The sequence below is a fragment of the Coenobita brevimanus genome, chromosome 24 (assembly GCF_032717465.1).
Source record: "Coenobita brevimanus isolate Jiangsu-jjx chromosome 24, ASM3271746v2, whole genome shotgun sequence".
Classification (NCBI taxonomy): Eukaryota; Metazoa; Arthropoda; class Malacostraca; order Decapoda; family Coenobitidae; genus Coenobita; species Coenobita brevimanus.
The window spans coordinates 6,616,558-6,640,256 of NC_136977.1; the positions used below are offsets into that span (position 1 = coordinate 6,616,558).

General features: G+C 43.7%; 1 protein-coding gene across 1 annotated transcript in view; it reads left to right on the top strand.

Annotated features, from left to right (window-relative positions):
* The window catches only part of LOC145393422 (intraflagellar transport protein 74 homolog), a 52,885-nt gene extending 30,525 nt beyond the window's left edge, over positions 1-22,360 (top strand). The window contains exons 11-12 of the mRNA XM_080267518.1: positions 6,644-6,868; positions 22,112-22,360. Of these exons, the coding sequence (XP_080123644.1) occupies positions 6,644-6,868; positions 22,112-22,327 (441 nt within the window). The 3' untranslated portion in view covers positions 22,328-22,360. The remainder of the gene's footprint in view (positions 1-6,643; positions 6,869-22,111) is intronic.
* Positions 22,361-23,699: the final 1,339 nt, after the last annotated feature.

Here is a 23,699-nt window from a genome sequence, read left to right on the forward strand (position 1 = left end):
TCTAGAAACTTTTCCACTAAAGATCTAAGAATGAATGTCTGATCTACACAACCTCTTCCCTTCCTAAAGCCTCCCTGTTCTTCTCCAACTAATTTCTCTGTTCTTTCTCTAACTCTATCAATAAGTATCCTACCATACACTTTTCCTATTATACTAAGAAGACAAATGCCCCTATGATTACCACACACTTCTTTTTCCCCTTTTCCTTTGTACAAGGGAATAATTATACCTGACTTCCAATCCTCCGGGACTCTACCTTCCTCCCAGGCCAATCTGCACATCTTCCACATCCATTCTACTACTATCTCTCCCCCATGCTTCAGCATTTCACCACACACTCCATCAATTCCTGGGGCTTTCCCCAATTTAACTTTCTTCATTGCTTCCACAACTTCTATCCTACTGATTTCTTCCTGTCTTCTCACTTCCCTCGTTCTCCCAGCCATTCCCCAGCCACTTATACTCGCATTACTTCCATCCTATACGTTCAACAATTCCTTAAAGTGTTCTCTCCATCTGCTCACTTTTTCTCCCTTCTCCACTAGTAATCTACCATTTTTATCTTTCACTCCCCTGCTAACTTCACTTCCACCCTGTCTTACTCTTTTCACCTCTTTCCAGAACATTTTCTTACAGTCCCTCCACTTTACACTCAAATTCCTTCCAAATTCCTCATCCACTCTCTTCTTACTTTCTCTTACTAATCTTTTCACCTCTCTCTCTCTTTCTACATATAACTCTCTCTTCCGCCTCTCAACTTCTTCCACGCCCTTATTTCTCATCCATTCATTGTATGCTTTCTTCTTTTGTGCCGCAGCCTGTTTCACCTCTTCAGTCCACCACGCTGTTCCTTGCACCCCCCTCCGTCTTCTCTTCCTTCCACACACCACATCACATGCTGCACATATTTCTTCTGTAAATATCCTACACACACCTTCCACGTCTCCCATCTGCTCCAATTCATATTTGCCCAATCGTTCCTCCACTTCTCTCTTATACTCTGCCTTTTTCTCATCCTCTTCTAACCTTTCCACTCTCCTTGCCACTACTCCTTCCTCTCGTCTTTCCCTTCTTCTATTCCTCCATCTTACTTGAAATCTAATTCCGGTCACCACCAAGTAGTGGTCAGAAAGTCCACTCCCCCATCCTCTATATACTCTTTCATCCATTACACATCTTCGCATCCTTTCATCCACACACACACAATCAATCATTGCCTTCCTTTCATTCAGTTCACCACCTACCCTTCTCATCACTCGCCATGTATACCTGTGGATCATTTTATGCCTGAAGAGGGTATTGGCTATCACCAACCCCCTCCCAGCACAAATGTACACTAACACACTCCCATTCTCAAATATCTCAGCAGGCACACCCCACTCACCAACTATTTCATCCACCTTCACATTCCCAACTTTACCATTCATATCACCAATCAAAAACACTCTCTCATTCCTTCCAAACTTTTCCATGCACACTTCTACATTTGTCCAGAACTCTTCTCTCACTCTTCTAGCACGATCTTGCGTTGGCACATACACACACACAATTGCCCACATTTGTATTCCAACTTTCAACTTTGCCCACACAATCCTAGACCCAACTGATCCATACTGTCTTATGCTCCTTTTCCATCTTTTACTCACAACTATACATACTCCTTCCTTTGCCCTCTCATTCTCATCTACTCCTGCACATATACCCCATCCATACTCCCATTCTCTCACACTTTCTCCTCTCCATTTTGTTTCAGTTATTCCACATACATCCACTTTTGCACCCTCAAGCACCTGGACAATCTCTCTCTCTTTCACCTCATCATTCACTCCCCTTACATTCCAGGGAGGGTTTTACTTTCTGTATATCTCCTATTAATTCCTTCAGTGCTAGAGATTCTTTAAGAGATGAGAACTGTAGAAAGTATTTGCCTGTAACATGAATTTTCACTGCATGATTCATCTGTAACGGAATGAACTGTTACTACAGTTATGCATTGGTATGCGAGATGGGGTTACATCAAGTGAAAACTCATCACATAACAATCTGTCGTGTACCAAGGTTGATATAACATGGGCTCATTGAGTTGTGTAGGGGGCCAATGACCACATAACCTTTAACCTTTAAAAAAAAAAAAAAAAAAAAAAAAAAAAAAAAAACTTGTAGGCTTGCCCTTGGTGTCCTCAGTAGCACCACACATTCCACTAGGGGTAGCATCCTTGCCATGCAAGTGTTCCAAGTCACAAGTTGCAATATTTCACACACAAAAAGCCATCACTTCACTTAATACTGCACGCTGCACTATTTGTTGCGCACTTGCATCATTATTTGGCAGTAGCAGTGGTGTTTCAATGGCCTTGCATGCATGAAATAGAATGAAATGTTGATGATCAGCAAATGTAAACACTGAGCAGCTGTCTTGGCTCAAACATCTGACTGATGGCATGTGCAAGAGGCACTGTATATGCATAGGATTGTTGTACTTGGCCACCACAATCATCATTTAAGCAAATGTCGCCATTGTATTCGCATAACTGAGTACAGTTCAACCTCACTATAATGGGCCAATTGGGGGCCCAAACCATTCTGAAAAAAGCAAAAGTCCGACAAAAGCGTCATCTGGACTTCCCCTTGCTAACCCTGACTTTTTCCAATATATCAGACATCAATCCGGATCACACCAACTGTTTTTCACTACCATTGCAGTACTGTATTGTATTATACATTCATTACAATCATCATCATCATCATCATCATCATCATCATCATCCAGACCTCCTTTCCCACCCAAGGGCAGGGTGAGGATTACAATAATCAAATGGTATAATATATATATAATAATACTGTACAGTACACTGATAAACTTGTCTTTTATATATCTTATTGTATTGAACATAGCTGAAGTGGTCAGGCAGTCCAGACTGCTTCTGGCTTTACTGGACTTTTTCCGATATTCAGTACAGTATTGTATAAGAATTTAGTCCGGTTGGCTCCTCAAGTCTGATAAAAGCGAATTCCAGTACAAGTTATATTGAAGTTCGTGTTATCAGAGTTTTACTGTGTATCTTTTAGTGCATCATTCTATTGATTTATTGCATGCCAAACTAATGTATACTGTAGTCAGGGCTAAAGATTTTTTATTGCACAAGTAGAACATACACTGTGTGAAACTTGGGCCCACAGACAGCCTAAGTGTGCCATTCTCATCCATTATGTGACCTTTGTTCTCATTACACAAGACATGTGACTCTGCAAAGGACCACTGAGTGCCTCCTCTTCTCCCTCCCTACTCCTTGCACCATGCCGGTCTAGCATCCTTAGTACAATAATTGTGTTTATAAATGTGTTTATCAACATACCATTAGGCTTCCATTCAGATGTTTGGTACTTTTAAGACCATTGTAGGAAGTTAAAGCCAGACATAGAGGGGGGTCCTTAGAGGTGACACAAGGGAGCGGGAAGTAGGACCAGATTCCTTTTTCTTATAGGCTCTGTTATTTCTATATTGCGAAATTTCTATGATGAGATGTTTTGGGGAACCAGTGTTTCAGTACTAGGTGAATGATCTGCAGTTGTCTGGAGGTAGCAAGAATAAACCAGCAAGATATGTTATTGTATTCATGTAGTTAAGATTATAAATGTGTATGTTAAGGATATGATTGAGGTGTTTGTTAAACTACAAATTGATTGAGACTGAAGAGAAGTTAGAATACAGAAGATAAATCAGGGTGTTGGACAGTGTGAAGTAACTAAGAGATGGTTTTGGTACTGAAAGTAATGAGCTTTAAGAGAAAACATGTAGAAACTATAGAAATTATTATTGGAGACATCCGTGTGAACTATGATTTTGAGCATGGATTCCAGTATACACTATGCACCACATGTCTCTCATATTACAACCTTTGGCCTCACTTTCCTTTTTTTTAATACAAGATAGTTATCAAATTCCTCCCAAACAGTTTGGATTCTCTTAACCCTTTCATGGGCCAGGGGATTCTTCAGCTGAATAAAAGTGTCTGGATTAAGGCAGATGACATTACCTCAGTGATGTCCTACCCAGTTGAATTAATTCATGATGTTTTGTGATCTTTTATATGGCAGGCATTTCCCTCAGCTCAATAAATCAATATGAATACCGCCCAGACGTAATGGTTATTGTTGCACATATACCTCATTTAAACTAAGATGCTGTTTTGCTATATTCTTTGGATGACTGTAGTGGCTCAGTGTTTGTGTACACTTCATAGACATATACATATGCACATAGTACCTGCAGCATCCAAAACCTATAGTCATACAGCATCCTTCACAAATCCCTAGCAGACATTTATCCCACAGATTTTGGCTTTCGGAGGGAGGTACAAGTTCACCTAACCAGTCCACAATGTGGCCACCACCCTCTCTACTTAATGACAACACAGAATACAACTCAAAATAATCCAATGTCCTCACTGTAATTCATCTATTCACACCATACCATGCCTCACACATCTCACTCTTAATAAAAGATCTTAGAGAGTGCCTGGCTGAAGTGACCAGTTTCCTGCATTCCACCAGGATCATGTCCAGATGAACCTAGGGCCACGGTAACAGTAGTGCTGGCATGCAATACAACCCCATTGTTTATTGAGAAACAGGGTTAGGATGATTAAGATTTACAACCAAAATGAACACAGAATGTAAGATTTAATTTTGTTCATTTGTTCATGTATATTCTGGGCCATACACTTCTTTGCAGCTTTGTGAATTGTTTTGCATCTCTTATTGTTGCTAACTTAGCTACATGAAATAATGAAGCTATTGCAACTTAATAACTACTGTTTCATCATCATCATCATCCAATCCTACGTTGCCCCATGAGGAGCATAGGAGCCTGGGGCTAGCAAGTTGGTCCTGACAATTAAGATGAGAGTGACCAGCCTCACACATCCCTGAGTGGCATTATATGAGCAGTAAACCCCAACCATCCCTTGGATATAAACCTTCACCAGCTTATTCCGATTGGAGCACCGTAATTACTCACTAAACCACCAGGCGCCAAAATTTGGGTATATGATTACCACCCAGCATAGTAAATGGTTTCCTGGTGTACAGGAAACCATTTGGCTTGTCACTTATTGTAGAGTCACCCACAGGCAGAAGGAAGAGGAAAGAATGAAGGAATGAAAGACAGAAGAGAGAGTGTAAAGTCACCCGTGGGCAGAAGGACGGGGAAAGAATGAAGGAAAGAAAGACGGGAGAGGATGGAAGGAAAGAGGGATGGAGGAGAGGAAAGGGCAGACACCCGAGGGCAGCACTACATCGAATGAGTGGATGGTGAGTTTCATCACAGTAAACTCTGTCGTGAAGACCATTATCAGCAATACCACTCCCGTGGATAGGTAAAAGGGAAGATAATAGTTGACTGCAAGGTATGAGAGCCTTTTTTCCCCTGACTTATGTGGAATCAGCTTGTGAAGGGAACTAAACCACACTTTCTTTGAAATTCTCCCAGATATCCATCATTCTAGAATACAGTTCTCAACCAGAGGTTTTACATCTCAGTAGATTTTTATTTAACCATCAGTTCCTGTAGAAGTACTGTCATGAAATATATTTTGCCCAAAGGGCACACAAAGGTTTGTAATGATTTCCCACTCAGCATATTACGTGTTACATGTACTTATACTTCATTCACACTACACATACACAGGCATTCCTTACAACTAACAAGAAAACTCATCAGAGCCTACAGCTAAAGTTAAAGGAAACCACAACCATCATCACCGAAACATCCATCTGTCTCAGTTAGCCATTTTTGCATCATTCCTGTATTGCATGAAATTTGCACATTATAATTGCCTGAGAATTTTGTGGTTTTAATTTCACAACTTGTGTTTATACCTCATTTCATATTCTTAGACTTTTTTATTGCATGCAGTGTACACACTGGTAACTTTGTCAGAGAACAGCATTCATGGCAGCTCAACTGATCATTTATGTCTGTTTTGTGTGCATGGGACTTGTAATCTTCCCATTTGCAGTTTAGCACCTATTCCTCTGTATGAGACAGTTCTCTAATGCTTACTGGGAGATTAGAGATGGACCTTTGTGCAGTGTACTGGTGTGTACAATAGTACATTAGTTGCATTGGCCTCTTACACATTTTAGATACTTGGTGGTCTAGCGAGTGAAGGTGCTCCATGAGATAGTTTTCTGATGCATACGGGGAGATCAAAGGTGGGCCTTCGTGCGGTGTACTGATGTGTAAAATAGTTCATTAGTCATACTGCCTTTTATACACTTTTTAGATGCTCAGTGATGTAGCGAGTGAAGGTGTTACATCTGGATGTAGTTCATTAGAATCTACGTTTGAAGGGTGGTTGGGGTTTATTGCTCATGTAATGCTGCTCTGGAGTGAGAAACTAGGCACATGTCATAAATGTCTGGTCTGAGGAGTCTAGCCACAGACCCCTACACTTTTTTTTTTTTCCTTAATATGATTGAATTTTGCGGGTGATCTCTCCTGGGACTGGATTGGATGATGGATGGATGGATGAATAGACACTTAATTGTGCCATAATATTTGTATCCTTCTCGCAAACTTTATACATTTAGCTGTTGAATGGTATTTACTCTTTGATTTCATCTTTTTAACCACCTCCAGATTGAGGCTCTGGAATCCAAAGTTCAGAAAGAGCTTATAGACCTTCAAGAGAAGTTTGCCACCATGGAGGAGGAGATGATAACGTTTTCTGACTTGCAAGGATTGAGGTCCCGAGCAGAGGAGAGACGGAAGCTGCTGGCTGCAGATAGGGAACAACTTGAGGCCAGGAAAGCAGCTGCTGAACTAAGTGTTAAGATGGCTACTGTTGCTGTCAACAATATAAAGGTAAAGCTAATACTGTGAATATTTGATTAACCTTCACACTTACCCTATCCATTTGCATTATGGTAACATTTGTACCATAATGTTTAGGCATTTTTTCATTAGACAGGAAGGATAGTTTAGACAACATTGTGTTATCAGGAAAATTTAGTAAGTTATGAAAAGCAAAATAAAATTGATAAAACAGAAATTGTTCACTTTGGCATGCATGAAAATTAATTGTGTATTGTATCTTGAGCTTCCAAACACATGAAACTGTACTGTACATCATATGTGTATGTGTGGTGCCCTTGCATTGTGTAAAATCAGCAGCTTTCAGCAGTTTAGTAGACCACTCATCCCAATTTCTTTACAGTATAACTATCAACCAAAAGAGTGCATTACTCCAATCTTTTCAGGAAGTATCATGAAAGGTAATGATATTGAACCCCTTCAGTATGATTTTACTCATGTGTATATGTATGAGATGGATGGATAGAGTGGAGAAGTATATGAGATATATATATATATATATATATATATATATATATACAGTATCTATCTATCTATCTGTCTATCTATCTACTGCCAGACACCATAATCCCGCAAAGGGTGGCCATTTGACACTGAGTTAGTTGTTTTACAGGGAGGGGCACCAACCCTCCACCAACCCACTAGTTGACACGTAGGGAGCACGTATATATATACTGTATATATATATATACTGTGGAGCCTCTGTGGTACAGTGGTAAAGTGTGCGTTTTCATACACTGGAGAGCGAGGGTTCGCGCCCTGCCAGGGTAATAAACTTTGGAAGCGTCCTCGTGGCCATGTACTGCTTTGGCGGACACCAGGGTTGCTGTGGTTAAACCAGTGTCACATACTGTAAAGTATGTTTGCACCCAGTCGGCTTGCGTGGGCCGATTACACTTGGTTCACAGACTACACACACATCCAAAACCACTACAACACTACAATCACACTTACAAGCACTTCTCACCCTACATACAATCTCTACCAGATAGCCTAAGCCACTTGGTAGAGATACATAGGCTGTATTGTCCCTACTTCGCTCGGGATAGGCCAGTCCTACAGTGGGTACTCAAACAGCTGATGATGACGATGATATATACTATTAATATATATATATATATATATATACTGTACTTAAACGTACTCACATTTTCCAATTCCTCACCATCCAACCTCGCTGTACATTCACTGACTTCACCTCTCTCAAACTCCATCACTTTACTCTTCCCTACATTCACCTTTAGATTCCACTTCTTACATACTCTCCCAAACTCATCCACCAAGCCTTGCAGCTCCCCTTCGTCTTCACTCAACAACATATATATATATACAGTAACCCCTCCAATATCCGGATCAATAGAGCCATCGGTAGGTTCGGATATTGGTTTCGTCCGGATATTGGGCCCCAGCTTATGGACTTGTACTGATGGACCCTAACTCAGAGAAACACCTATACAACTCCCTCCGGACATGCATAGCACCTATTTAACACCCAAATCACACCAATAAGGCACATAAATGACTGAAATAAATGCAAAAGAAACATAAAATGAGGGTTTAGAAGTATGTTCATACATTAATAAACATTCTGGTACTTATGGACCCTAACCGAACCTAACTCTGAAAAACACATTCCTACTGCACATGCATGAGGTAAGTATAGTATGGAAAAAAGTACAATATGACACATTCTGGTAGGTATAGTATGGAAAAAAGTACAATATGAAACATTCTGGCTACTTACAGCAAGTCCCTGGCCACCTCGATGAATAACCGCCTCCTCTCGGACTCTGACAGTAAGAACGATTTCCTGAAGCACTTGCAGTACACTCTTCCTGAAGTCTTGCACTGAACTTAGTCAATAACACACAGAAGTCCGTTCTCTTCACAGTGTTCACTTTAGTCCAAATAATGTTCCAGTTAACTTTCGTGTTGCACATAAACTTTTCCCAATCTTATCAATTTCTAAAGCCAAAACAAAGAAGGTTAGTTACGTTAAATTTTGTTTCCACTGAGTCTTTTCTCTCATTTCGAAAACCTTAACACAACACACCGTTTTTTTCACTGCACAACACTCAAAATTCCTGTGTGGTCTAGTGGAGAAGTTCTTGCTGTTTATTCACTGTCAGAGTCCGAGAGCATCACTGGCAGGCGACCAAGGGGTGCATCGGTGGGTCGTGGTGATGGCGTACCGACTACAGAAGACTCTGAAGATAGCCGCAAACTCACATCGAGCGGTGACTCCACTGTAGCTGATGTGCTGGGCTGTGGCTCGGAGCATGAGGGCCTGTCTTGGGGAGGCAACGGAGTGGAACCAGGGCTTGGCACAGCGGGGGTCACGGGCCTGAAAAAACTGTCAATCGTTGACTGACGCAAGGACCGACGATTCTGGCGATTGATGATGCGCTGCCGGAAAGCACGCACTTCCTCCACGAGTCCCAAGGGCCCCATCTCCCTGTCGCAGTCCGGGTGTTCCAGGTAGTCTAGGATGAACTCTAGATGTTCCCGGAGTGCGCTCAGCTTGGGGATGGCTGGAGTAGTGTCCTGCTGAGAGGAGTCCGCATCATCATCGCCTTCGTCGTCGGAATCTTCAAGTTCGGGACTGACACCAGCAACCGAAGACGCGATCTCGATATCAGACAACGTCTGATACCCAGGATCGCCCTCGTCGTCGTCCAACCACTCATGAACATCGTCCACATCAACATCGTCGCTGTGCGAACGTAGCCGTGCATGGAAGTCATCCACGTCAAACCCTAGGAAATCGTACTCCACATCTGTTCCGAGAAGCAGACGAGACCAACCATTTTCAAGAGTTTTCACAGGGACTTCCTTCCATGCACTAGCCCAGTTGTACAGCGCAGACTTGATGTTGTAGCGGCGAAGGTTTTCCAAAGTCCGCTTGCCTCGAGTGTCATGTCCTTCCCTGCGCTCGTCCTCGTCCTCGAGAACAACCATCACCTCGTCCAGGAACTTTCGACGGTACAGGCGCTTTGTTGCCACGATCACTCCTTGGTCCATGGGTTGAATGAGAGCAGTCGTATTAGGTGGCAGAAACATGCTCCTAATACAGCCATTCTCAGCAACCAAGTCCTTGTCGCACGGGTGGGCAGGTGCATTGTCGAGGAGAAGGAGAGCCTTTACCTGGTCGCGAGGAATTCCCAGTGTCTTCGTCTGGTACTGGATGACCTCCTTGACGAAGTGACGGTGAAACCAGTCTTTGAAAATCACAGCTGTGAACCATGCTTTCAAAGAATGGTACCATACGACAGGAAGGACATCCATCACCCCACGAAGGCACCGAGGCTGCTTTGCACGGCCAACAATAACGGGCTTAAGCCGGTGCATGCCGTTAGCACTGGCACAACACAAAGCAGATATCCGTTCCTTAGAAAGCTTGCGGCCAGGTACACGCTTCTCCGTCTCATCGGCTAGAGTGTTCGTTGGCACCGAGCGATAGAATAGGCCAGTTTCGTCTGCGTTATAGGCTTGACCGAGAGTGAGGCCCTCCCTGTCGATCAAGCCTTTCACCTTGTGCCGAAACTCGTCAACTCCATCCTCGTTAGCGTCCAATGCTTCGCATTGTGCTTTACGGTTAGTAAGGCCATGTCGCAACTTGAATGCGAAGAGCCAACCCTCGGATGCCTTGAAGTCTAGGGCGTCGTGAAGCCTTGCAAACTTCTCAGCAGCAGCCTTCAGCTCCGTTCCACGTACCATCACACCAGCTGCACGTTGCTGTCGGTACCAAATCAACGTGGATCGGTCGATTTCTGCAAACTTGGGGGTAAACATAACCTTCCTTTCCACGTTGCGTTTGCTTCTCGACGAGAAGTCAGCCGTGTACTGCATGAGCTTGTCTTGGGAACGCTTGATATCGAACAAAGTCGACCGGGCCAGGTTAAACTCGCGGAGAATGCGTGAAGAAGACCAACCCGCATCAACTTTCTCCAATATCTCCCGTTTCTTCTCCAGAGTCAACACCACTCTCTTCCTTTTCTCAGGAGGCGGGGCCATCATCACACACACTAAGAGGAGGGCAGAGAGCAGCAGGAGGCCTTGCAGCAAGTACGGCACCACCACAAAAGCGAGCACGTGGGCAGCCATGGCGAAGAGCGTAGGTCCAGTCGCAGTGAGAGACAGGCGGGAAGTGGGGAGGATGCAGCGGCGCTCTATCGGACGTCGGAGGAATGACGAACCAAAACAATGCTCTCACGCGGCGCGCGCGGCAAGTTCAAATTACGGACGGCAAAAAATCGATTTTTTTTTTTAATTTTCTTGGATTTTCGGACCATTTTGGGAATGTTTGATCCCAGGATGATAAGGTTCGGTTAGTGGGGATGTTCGGTTATTGGGCGTCCGGATATTAGAGTGATTACTGTATATATATATCCCCTTCTGTCTTTCTTTCCTTCATTCTTTCCTCTTCCTTCTGCCTGTGGGTGACTCTACACTGAGTGACAAGCTAAACGGTTTCCTATACACCAGGAAACCATGTACTATGGTGGGTGGTAACCACATAACCAAATTTTGGCACCTGGTGGTTTAGTGGGTAATTATGGTGCTCCAATTGGATTGAGCCGATGAAGGTTTATATCCAGGGGGTGGTTGGGTTTTATTGCTCTCGTAATGCCACTCAGGGATGAGTGAGGCTGGTCACTCTCATCTTAAATGTCAGGACCAACTTGCCTAGCCATGGGCTCCTACACTCCTCATGGGGCAATGTAGGATTGGATAATGATGATGGTGATATATATACAGTGGTTCCTCATTTTTCGCTGCTTGGATGTTCCGCTAAGACCACGCGAAATGTGAAATGTTGAAGTGTGAAGTTAAGAATCAGTGGGAAAAATAGAGGAGCATTCTGGTGGGACATGTACTTACCATATCAGAAAGTACTATAACACCAAACAGGCTCTACCCTCCCGTGACGCCGCCAATCCCACACCAGGCACTAAGGGATCTGCACACAAACACACACACACACACACACACACACGAGAGAGAGAGAGATAATGGGAATCTGCACACACACACACACAAGAGAGAGAGGAAGAGAGAAAGAGAGAGAGAGAACAAGAGAGAGAGAGAAAGGGAATCTGCACACACACACACACAAACACACACACACACACACACACACACACACACACACACACACAAGAGAGAGAGAGAGAGAGAGAGAGAAAGGGAATCTGCGCACGCCCACACACACGCATGAGAGAGAGTGAGAGAAAGAGAGAGAGAGAGGTAAAGGGAATCTGCACACACACACACACACACACACACACACAAGACAGAGACAAAGACGGAGAGAAAGTAAAAAAGAAATGGCAGAAAATGCATCCCATGCACGAATGAGGAGAAAGTGCGTGACAGCCGTCCCTCTTTTCTTTCTCATTGTCCATTCCCTCCCTCCTCTCTTGGAGAAAGAGAGAGAGAGAGAGAATAGAGGTATGGCACAGAGTCCTTTCCTCCTTTGGAATGAATCAGTGATGTCCCTCTTGTCTTTCATTCTTCATTCCCTCCATCCTCTAGCCCCATCACCTAGGCCGAAGCCCTTGAAGTCGAACTCAGGCTCCAGCACCTCCACTTCCTCCTTGTCCACTTCTCCTCCTTCATCCACCCCTGCTGGCACGTCCAAGTCTTGCAGAATAGCAGCCACATTCTGTCTTTCCGGAAAATATCGTGTGATCTCTGTGATCTGGGCTTGTCTCTGCTCCTGTGTGTTTCTGTTGTAGACGGCCATCACTTGAGACTTCAGATCACTCAAGGTCAGTAGGATGTTGGTAGCCTCAGGCATGCGTCATCAGTTGCCGGCTGGGAGCATCGAAATGTAGGGAAATTCGCAAAATGTGAGACAACTCGGAAACTTTTTTCTTGCACGAAAAACGAGGCGTCAAAGTGAAATGCGTCAAAATACAAGGAACCACTGTATATATAATATATATAGTAAATTCTCAGTTATCCATCATCGCAATATCCGACCCAATGCAATATCCGGCGCTGAAACGGGACATAACCAGCGGGTCTATGCAATATCTGGCAATGAGGCATACCATCCGGCTCGTAAACAATAGCCAACTGGGGCTGTATTACTGTACAGTATTTTGTTATTTCTTTATTGTATTTTATGTTTAATTTGCATCTTTTACTCATGGAAAAGTTTTTAGGATAGAGGTTCGAGACAGATATTAGTGCAGTATCCGGCTCGATGCTGAATATTGAACTGATGGGGGGTACTTTGCAATATCCAGCATTTTACTTTAACCGGCATAGGGCATGGCTGAATTGCGCCGGATAATTGAGAGTTTACTGTATACTGTAAGTGCATCATCTACATTCTACAAATTTCTAGGACTGATGGTGGTACTGTCAGAGCAGAGGGAGTGTGGCCATGTGCAGTTTGCCACAAGAGTATGTGAAGTACCTCCATCTTGTGCAGTGTTTGTGATAAGTGGGTGCATAACAGATGTAGTCGTATTAGAGGTAGGCCATGAAATACTGTAATGCTGATTTCATGTGTGGGGTGTGTCGGGTAGAAGAAGCAGATATTGTCAGGCATGAAAGGATTGATCTTGCTGGAGAGTCTCTTGAGTTTGTGGAGGAGTTTTGTTATTTAGGAGACATGTTATGTGCTGGAGGTGCAGCTAGGATAAGGAATGGTTATAGGACGTTCAGGGAGCTGTTGTCTCTCCTAACACTGAGAAGGCCTTCCCTCCATACTAAGGGATCTTTGCATGCAGCATGTATTGGAGTGTAATGCTGTATGGTAGTGAGACCTGGGCAGTAAAAGAAGAGGATATTCATATGCTCAAACTCACAGAAATGACAGTGATTAGATGGATGTGTAGTGCATCCTCAAATGTGAGGACTGGAGGGCCAGGAATGTGACTGAAGTGTTGAGAGGAATGATGGGGCTGGACTGTATTGGTGTTGGTGATGAGGAGGGGTAGACTAAGATGGTTTGGACATGTTGAGAGGATGGAGGATGAAAATTAGGCATGGAAGGTAAGAAGTCTGAACACTGGGGATAGGGTTGTAAGAGACAGCCCAAAATAGACCTGAGATGAGGTCACAGAGTGTGACCTTAGGAATCAAGGACTGAACAGAGATGCTGCCAGAGATCAAGCAGCGTGGAAAGCCACCATTAAGTGACCAAGGTTGATGTACATAAATGTGTTGGAGCCTTTATAAATGATTTGAATGATACAGTAAGATACAAAGGAGTACAGTAGCTTTACTGTACCTTTCACAAGAAGATTGTGCATTAAGCAGTCATTCCTCCTCTTCAAATGTTCTTAGCTTCTTTTTCTTTCAGATTGGGAGGTTTTTTGCAAGTTAAATAATACTCAGTGGCAGCAGTCAGTATAATGGAAATGTAATCATCATACTGATTAAGGCTAATGGGAATCATTTCCAGTCCCTTCAGTATAAGAGGTCCTTCCTTATTATCCTCTTTCTTTTTCCCCACCACTTTTTCCCATTCACAGGGGAGGTGAGGTGAGGGAGAACAAAATGGTGTTAAATACAATACTACTGCATTTTATATTTATAGATAGATAGATATAGATACAGATATATACAGTACTATATATATATATATATATATATATATATATATATACTGGTATATAGTTTCCTGCACACCAGGAAACCATTTACTATGCTGGGTTGTAACCATATAATCAAATTATGGCGCATGGTGGTTTTGTGGGTAATTAAGGTGCTCCAGTTGTATTGAGCATGTGCAGGTTTATATCCAAGAGGTGGTTGGGGTTTATTGCTCACACAATGCCACTCAAGGATGAGTGAGACTGGCCACTTTCATCTTAAATGTCAGGACCAACTTGCCTAGCCCTGGACTTCTATGCTCCTCATGGGGCAACATCCTGATCGGCTGTTGCCGATCAGGATGGTACTCCCGAGGGGAATGGGAATGCTGGTGACAGGGAGGGCTGGAGTTTCTGTTTCACTAGCTACCTAACCATCCCCATTTGCTGACCTTTTCAGTATGACATTTACATGGAGAGTAGACCAGCATACTCTCCCAGGCACTTCCTCTAACTATCTCATACAGTACACACATATCACACAACATACCCCACTACATCACAGGGGTTGACATCAGCAAGGACATGTGGCCAGAAAACTTTGCCCCCGCTACCTAGTGGCGGACCTTTTGAGGGGAGGCGTGACGAGTGCTCCACCAGCATAGATTGTGGGGCCGGGATGAGATGGGGCTTGAACCTTTGCTAGAGGGTACAGGGCATTGCCACTTCCACACAATAGAGAGGGGCCCGAACCTCAAAGTAGTGCCCCAGGAGGCTGCCGTATTAATGGGTGTATAATGGCGGGGAAGTTACAGTACCAAGGAGTGCTTGGAGGGTGTCCCTGTAGCAGTCCTGGCAGAGTGCCCCAAGGCCACTACCTCAGCCACAGGTCAGGGCCCAGATCCATTGCCTAGACCTGGGACTGTGCAGTGGATGGGGCCTGTGGAGTGCCTCTCCCCTTTATTATTTTTACAGAGTACGACTCTAATAAGAGAGGACAGTGTTTGGAAACTGCCTGTACTGTTGTTTGCAAATGATGCTGTGTTAAGTGAAGATGAAGGGGAGCTGCAAGGCTTGGTGAATGAGTCTGGGAGAGTGTGTAAGAAACGGAAACTAAAGGTGAATGTAGGGAAGAGTAAAGTTATGGTCTCCAAGAGAAATGAAGTCAGTGAATGTACAATGAGGTTAGATAAGGAGGAAATGGAAAATGTGAGTGGATTTAAGTACATTGGTCTCCCACAGTTCGCGAGTGGATGGGCTGTCCTGGTCCTCGCACACTCTGAATACATAATCTTGTGGGAAAAATTACATATGGGCGGTACCCCTTCATACCTTGACATTTTTTTACCCTTAGAGACATAATAAAAGGAAAGTTTTTCAGACATATACTAGCTACAATAACAAAAATATAGTCAGTCACCTTAACAACAGTAGACAACAGGCCTGATGGATTTAAATAACGGGTTCCAAGGCGCAGCAACACTTACATTGCTGCACCCCCTGCTACACCAACGCTTCTGTCCTCAGACTCCTCCTGAGCACCTTCCCCATGAGCCTTTAACTCAGTCACTTTGGCCAAAAACCCCTTGAAGTCCAATGTTGACACAACTGACATTGCATCCTCTTCTTCCTCTACAGGAACAGGATCAGACGATGTAGCTGGTTCCTCACTTTCACTGTCTTGAGGCTGCCGTGTGTAACTTGTTATGAGTGTCTGCCTCCTCCTGTTAATTTCTTGCCCGTGCCTGTCTGTGTAGAAGCGGAAAGCTTTGTCGATACTAATGAGAACCTCATCTGTTCTTTGTTGGCTGATTTCATGTTCCATCACTTCTTCTTTGAGCCTGTCCATGGCAGCAAGGATCTTGCTTATCCTTGACATAGACAGTTCTGTGCCGCCCTCCATCACACTAGGCTGCTCAACTTGACTATGCCTGACCTCGGGCTCTGCGTCAGCCTCGTCTGTCCATTGCAACACTTCCTGGGGAGGCTGGTCCTCGGTAACAGTGTGCACTTCTCGTATGTCCGCCAACATAACATCCTCGAAACCTGGTACAGCTTGTGCTGCTGTCAGTGTTGCTGCCTCAGTCTTGATCATTGGTTGGTTGAATGGCCATCACGTGGTTCGTGCATAAGTGAGGCATGGACAGTTGCCACACATGGTTCACCGTTGCAGGTGTTATCTTGCCTCAGGCTTGTAGGATGATATCAACTGCGTCCTTTACAGAGAAACGAAGCCAGAATGCCTCAGCAGATATGTCAGCTGAGGCAGGTGGGGATTCAGCTCCTGGCGAAGATGGTACGGGATCAGCTGCCTGATCGATATCTGCATCGTGGTCTTCTTCTAGGGCATGAAGTTCCACTTGTGTGTCGGTCTTCCTGTGTAGATAGTCATACACCTATTGGTGGTAAAAGTGTTTCACGATAGCGATCAGTTCTTGATCCAGTGGCTGCACGAGCAACGTCGTACTAGGCGGCAGAAACACAACACGACAATCCTCGTGCAGATCTTCAAGGTAGGGAGGGCGACTTGGTCCATTATTGAGCAAGAAGCATCTTGAAAGGGATGCCAAGTTCCCAACATTTGGCCCTGGCATCAGGGATGCAGTGCTTCGTCAGCCACTCTGACATGATATTGCCAGTCATCCAACCATTAGCAGACTTGTACTGGTACACGTCACTTGCATCCATCTTCGTGAGGTTCTTGTAACACCTAGGGTGTGAAGCTGTGTGTACAACAACTGGCCTCATCTTGTGGCTCCCAGACAGGATTACAGACAACATTATCGTCACCTTTTGTCGAGCTTGCAACCAGGGGCTTGTTTGTGTTTCTTAGCGATGCAAGTCAATTTTGGCATGGCCTTGTTGTATAATGCTGTTTTGTCGACGTTGCAGATCTGGTCCTTGGTGTACTGTCGTTCTTCAATAAGTGCTCTAAATATCACAGGGTACTCTCTCGCGGCTGGCTCATCGGCAGAGGCACGTTCACCCGACAGTTTGATGTGACAGAGTTCCTTGTGTTTTAAAATATGGTGCAGCCATCCTACAGATGCCTTGAAAGTTTTGTCCACAGATAACTTGCGAGATGCTGCCTTGTAAATGACCTGGGCTTGGTCACGAATACATCTACCTTTGAGTGGTACACCTTCCTTCTCATTCCTCGTAATGAAGGTGGCAAGATATCTTTCCATGAGAACAATCACACAATTACCCATGTGGGAACAGCCGTCAAGCTCAGATGCACCATACGACTTCACAAGTCCCCTGATGACATCACGGTTTTTCCATACAGTCCTCACTGTAGATTCAGCCAGGCCCATGGCTTTGCCGATAGCAGAGTACCCTTGCCCCTTCTCCTTTCTCTTGATGATCTCCAACTTGGTCATGTACGTAAGAAGTTTCTTCGCTCATGGGGCTGAAGGCATGGTTCTGCAAAGGTACAAACCAGGATGAGCAAAAAAAAAGCCACCAGTAGTACACGACAGGTTAACCTGAGAGAGCGTATCCTCACTGTGCACGAGTCTTGGCTGTAATGGCGTGGCTCCCCGCCTCAGTGCAGTAGAATGCCCGGGAATTTCTGCACATCTACATCACGACTGATGTCACGATGGACATGTTGTGTGGGGGTGGGGGTCGCGTACTCAGGGAAAATGGCATTTTTGTGCCACTCCTTGCCTCTGCCTCGTGTATTGTGGGCTAAACTTGTGCAGTCAAGGATTTTTAGTTATTATTTTTGGTCACCCACATGCTACTGTATGCGATTCACGTACTGTGAACTCGCGTACTGTGCGGGCCCACTGTACTTGGGTAGTGTGTTGAGTAAGGGTGGAAGCTTAGAGGATGAAGTGCTTGAAAGGGTACAACAAAGAAGAAAGGTTGCTGGTTCCTTGAAAGGAGTATTGAGAAACAGGGAAGTGAACATGGAAGTGAGAAAGTTACTGCATGACAGTATTGTGATACCAGCTCTGACATATGGAAGTGAAGCTTGGACTTTGTTGGAGGGACACAAGTTAAGAGTGAGAGCAGTGGAAATGAGTTATTTGACAGGAGCATGTGGAGTCACATGGAGAGATAGACTGACAAATGAGGAAGTGAAGGAGCATTGTGGTATGAATGTGGATGTGATAGGAAGCATTAGGAGAAACACACTGAGGTCGTTTGGCCATGTGGAGAGGATAGAGAGCAAGGGACTGATGAAGGGAGTGTATGTGAGTGAGGTGGAGGGAGGGAGATGGAGGGGGAGGCCAAGGATGAGAGGGAGGGATGAAGTGGAGAGGTACAGTATATAGGAGAGGGGGGTGTGAGCTGGGAGCAGGACAGTGAAATGGCAAAGGACAGGGCAACATGGAGGCAATTTGTTTGTGGCCACCCCATACGGGACTAAGGCATCTGGCAATAGATAGATAGATAGATAAAGAATGAAATTCAGAGTAAGCCTGAGGACTCTAAATCGCCCCTTGGGGATCAGAGTGACGTTGTGGAATGTGGGAAGCTTGAGGGGTAGGGCAGGGGAAGTGGTTGAGACACTGAATAGGAGGCAGTTGGATGTAGGATGTGTGCAAGAAGTCCGGAGTAGGGGTGGATCAGCCAGAAAGATTGCTGGGAGGGATTGTTATTATAAGTTGTTTGGGTAGGGTAGGACAGACGGATATGGTGGGATAGGTGTGTTGGTTGGGGAGAAATGGGTGGAATATGTCATGATTGTTATGTGAGCATAGGTGATAGGATAAATGGTAGTGAAAATTGTGTTTGGTGGGAAAATGTTTTTTTTATCGGCATATGCCCCACAGATAGACTTGGAAGGAGTAGAGAAGGATAGATTTAGGGATGACTAAATACATGTGTAAGTGGTATGGGGGATGATGAGATTATAGTTTTGGGAGGGGACTTAAATGGTCATGTAAATGAAGCAACTCAAGGATATGAAATAATACATGGGGGATGTGCATATTGTACAAGAAATGAGGAAGGGGAAAGGATACTCAAGTTTGGAGAGGCAGTGAACATGATTTTGTGCAACACACACTTTAGGAAGAGAGTAGATTGATTACATACACGTCATGGGGAAATAGCAGCCAGATAGACAATTTCCTGGTCAGGAGGACTGATAGGAAGCTAGTGAGGGATGTTAAAGTTATAGAGAGTGAGGAGTGTGTGCAGCAACACATGTTATTGATATGTGGCATGGTGCTTAAGGAGCAGGTGATGAAAAAGAGGACCTGTGCACCTAGGAGAAAAATATGGAAGCTGAAAAACAAGCAGTAAGGGATGTCTTCTATAGGGAGATGAGGAGAGTGATGGCTGAACAGGGAGACATTGATGGAAATGTTAATGAGGAGCACAGAGCCCCCAAGAAAACCCCTTGAGATTTACTGATTCGATATGTGGATGGACAAGAGGCCCACCAAGACATAAAGTAACTTGGTGGTGGGATGAGGGTGTAGAAACTGCAGTTAAGGAGAAAAGAAGGCTTTTCCGGGAATGGAAGAAGAGTGGTAACAGAGAGAAATACTTGGCTGTCAAGCATAGGGCTAGATAACAGGTTTACAGGGCAAAGTCTGAGTCACAGAGACTTACTTGATAACCTAAATTGTGTGGAAAGGAAGAATATGATATTTAAGATGGCAAATCAGATGGAGAGGGAGAATAGGGATATCACAGGTGAGCATGGGTCATGCATGACATTTATTTAGCAACAACAACATCCCAGCCTATAGCTATGAACATGTGTATCAGTTGAATCCATATTTAATTTAGCTTTTGTAACAAAGATTGATGAGAATTATAATCCATAATGGTTTGAGGAGACTCTTGTTTGTATTTCATGAAGAATGCTTTGAAAACTATCATACACTATTTTGGAAACCGAAGGACAGCACTGTATTTATGGCTCCTCCTTAGCTGACTTGAAGTAATAATGATGTAGTGAATGGATGGTAATATAATGTGAACTAGCATTATTGGGAAGATGTTGCAAGGATTTTCCCTCTTTGACAGAAGAAATAAAAAATGTAGTGTAGTGTAAAAGAAGAAAAAGAAAATGTAGTTTGGTGTAAGAGGAAAAAGAAAATGTAGTGTAGTGTAGATATGATTCTCACTTAGTCTGAACAGACACTTGTGAGAAGCCTACATGAGGTGGCACTGGACACTAGTGAGATCTCTACATGAGGTGGCACTGGACACTAGTGAGAAGCCTACATGAAGTGGCACTGTGCACCCTGGGTAAAGTTGTAGCATCCACCCACGAACCAAACCTCATCAAATTTACCTGGACCTTGTTATGGTAAGGACCCTGATATTATCCTGGTGAGGCCATATCTACCACAAGAGGTGCCAGACCCTTACACAGTGTGAGTACTGTACTGTACCTGTAGGAAGGCCCACCAGAATCAGTTGCATACCTGTGGTTGATGGGTCTGCTCAGTGAGACAGACCAGAGTTAGGCAACTACAGCAACAACAGATTATTCTGACCTGATTAAGAAAATTTATTTTTTTGTTCAGATAATATATGATATGTAATTTTAAACATAAACATGTATAAAACAAAAGTTGTGATATCTAGGGCTGGTGGAGGTACTGTCAAAGCTGTGGGATTGTAGCCATATGCATTTTGCCACAAGGGTATGGGAAGCAGCTCACCTTGTAGTGTTTGTGATAAATGGACACATAAGAAATGTGTCAGTAATAGAGGTAGACTGCAAAATAATGTTGATTTTGTGTGGGTGATGTGTAGGGGAGAGCATGCACAGACTGAGAGGCAGGAAAGGATTGACCTTGCTGGAGTGTTTCTGGAGTGTGTGGAGGGGTCTTGTTATTTAGAGGATATGATATGTGCCAGAGGTAAGGCTGGAGCTAGCTCTGTGACTGGGAAAAGGAGAGGTTGTAATTTGACTGTATGATTACCACCCAGCATTGTAAATGGTTTGCAAGGTTACAGAAAACTATAGTTTGTCACTCAGTGTAGAGCCAATGGAAGTGAAAAGAAGATTTTTAAAAAGTGACAGGTAAGAGAGGGAGAAGCAAGAAGAGAAGAGGACAGAAATAAGACATAGAATGAGAAAGGGGAAGGAAGAAGTAGGAATCATTACACCAAGTGAGTGGATGATGGTCACCACCACCTACCACCAGATTGAGATGGTTTGGGCATATGGAGATGATGGAGGATGACAGCTGGGTGCAGAGGGTAAAAGATATTAACATTAAGGGTAGGATTGCAAAAGGCAGACTGAGGAAGACCTGTGTGTGACCTCAGGGGTAAGGGATTGAATAGAGAGGCTGCTAGTGATCGAGCAGCATGAAGAGTCGTCATTAGATGACCAAGGTCAATGCATGCAAGCATGTTAGAGCCTTTATAAATGAACGAACAGAAACTAATCAATCGGTTAAGTGACATTTCCTTTACATTGTTATGTACATGTAATGGCAGCCCTGATAACCTAAACAGTGGGCTATAACAGACTTTATTCCATTGTCACTTATGTACGCGCCCATGACCAACATTGCTATAAGTTGTTCCACGTGTAGAATATGAGCTTCTATAAAACCAGCATTCATAAACCTGAAATGGTCTCATCTGAAATAGACTCCAGGTCGCTTGTTAAATCATGCCTCCCACTTTATCTCCTACTTTTCCTTTACTGCAAACTTCATACAGATGCTTAATGCCCTTTTTTACACTTTCTTAGACCCATCTCCAGGAAAATGAAACCCATGCTCAACTGGCATCATTGGAGAAGAAATGGTCACACCTTGAGCAGACAAACTTCAGTCTACGAGAAATGGTGGCACAACGGAAGGCTGAATCCAACTACATGCCAGTGCGAAGCCAGGCATTGCGACTGGTGCAGGAATTCAATAGGTCACTTCAGGAGGTGGTTCAGAGTGGGACTGCCATTGTGTGAGAAGGTGTGGCATCAGGAAAGGGAGAAGGATGTTGAACATGTGAGTATTTCATCCTTGCTGAGTTTTGCCCTGCAGGTGAGTGTATACAAGTGTTAATGAGAGTATACTATGAGTAACATTTTCAACACTTAAGAAGGAATTAGTTGAAGAACACATAGTATCCCAGTTAATAGAGCTGTGTATGTTTCAGGGAAAGCCATGTAACACAGCAGTGTTCAGTGTTCATTACAGCACTGCATTGAACTGAGGTCATCAAACTTTTTAAAATGTTAAACAAAGTTAATTGAATAAGTTAAAATCTAAAACTATCATGTCATACTTCATTCCTCACTTTCCCCCCTCCATCCAGAATACAACTGGAACAGATCTCTTCAGCTTGCACAACACTGTTAAAGCAGAGATTCACAACAGATATACAGTATTGCGCATGAAGTTTATTTAATCTTTTGAATAATGTAGGTGGTGGGTGGTGGCAACCATTATCTTCTCACTTAATGTAGTGCTGCCTACTTCTTCCTTCATCATTCTGTTTCTGTGTCTGCCCTCATCACTTTCTGCTTCTCCCTTACCTTCCTGTCACCTTTTACTACTGTTCTTTCCACTTCAGGTGGCTCAGTTCTAAGTGACAAGACATGGTTTCTTGTAATCCAGGAAACCTTATACAGTGCTGGATGACAACCATATAACCAAATAACAGGGTAACGTGAAGCCTGCTCTCTATAGTGTCCCTGTTGACTGAGTGGTGAGATGCAAATGTGGCATCTATCAGGGAGCCAAACTTCCACACTCCTCCCCATTTGTCATTGTGGTGAGGTGCTGTCAGCTGCAAGGGAATATCATTTAACATCACAGAATGGCTGTTCAGGGATGATTGCTTGCCTGTGGTTGATGGATCTACTTGGCCAGACAGGCCAGGGTTGATCAACAACATAAAATCATTTAGTTTTGCAAGAGTCCTTTGAAAATGGATGAGATATTTAAGACAGTTTATAATAGAATATACAGTACTCTAAAACTATTGTAATAATAAGTTACTGATACAGACAAGCTTACATAATTTTGAACAGGATTCCCAGATATCCCTATAGAAAAAGTCTTTATGAATCATAATCCATCAGAGAAAACCTTTGCCTTTCATGAAATATTTAGTATCCATCTTGTTATTGACAAACATCTGTTACCCACTTTATACCTGACCTTACTATGTAAACTCTCTTTCCTTTCCTTTCTCCATTGTTTCCTCACTAATATTCAGATTGTTGAATGGGTATGATGTATAAGTGCTGCTTGCTTTCATCACCAGTTACAGCTATGAGTATGTGCAGCTGTTGAGCGATGAGCCAGTTCTGAGCAGCAGGTATTGGTCAAATG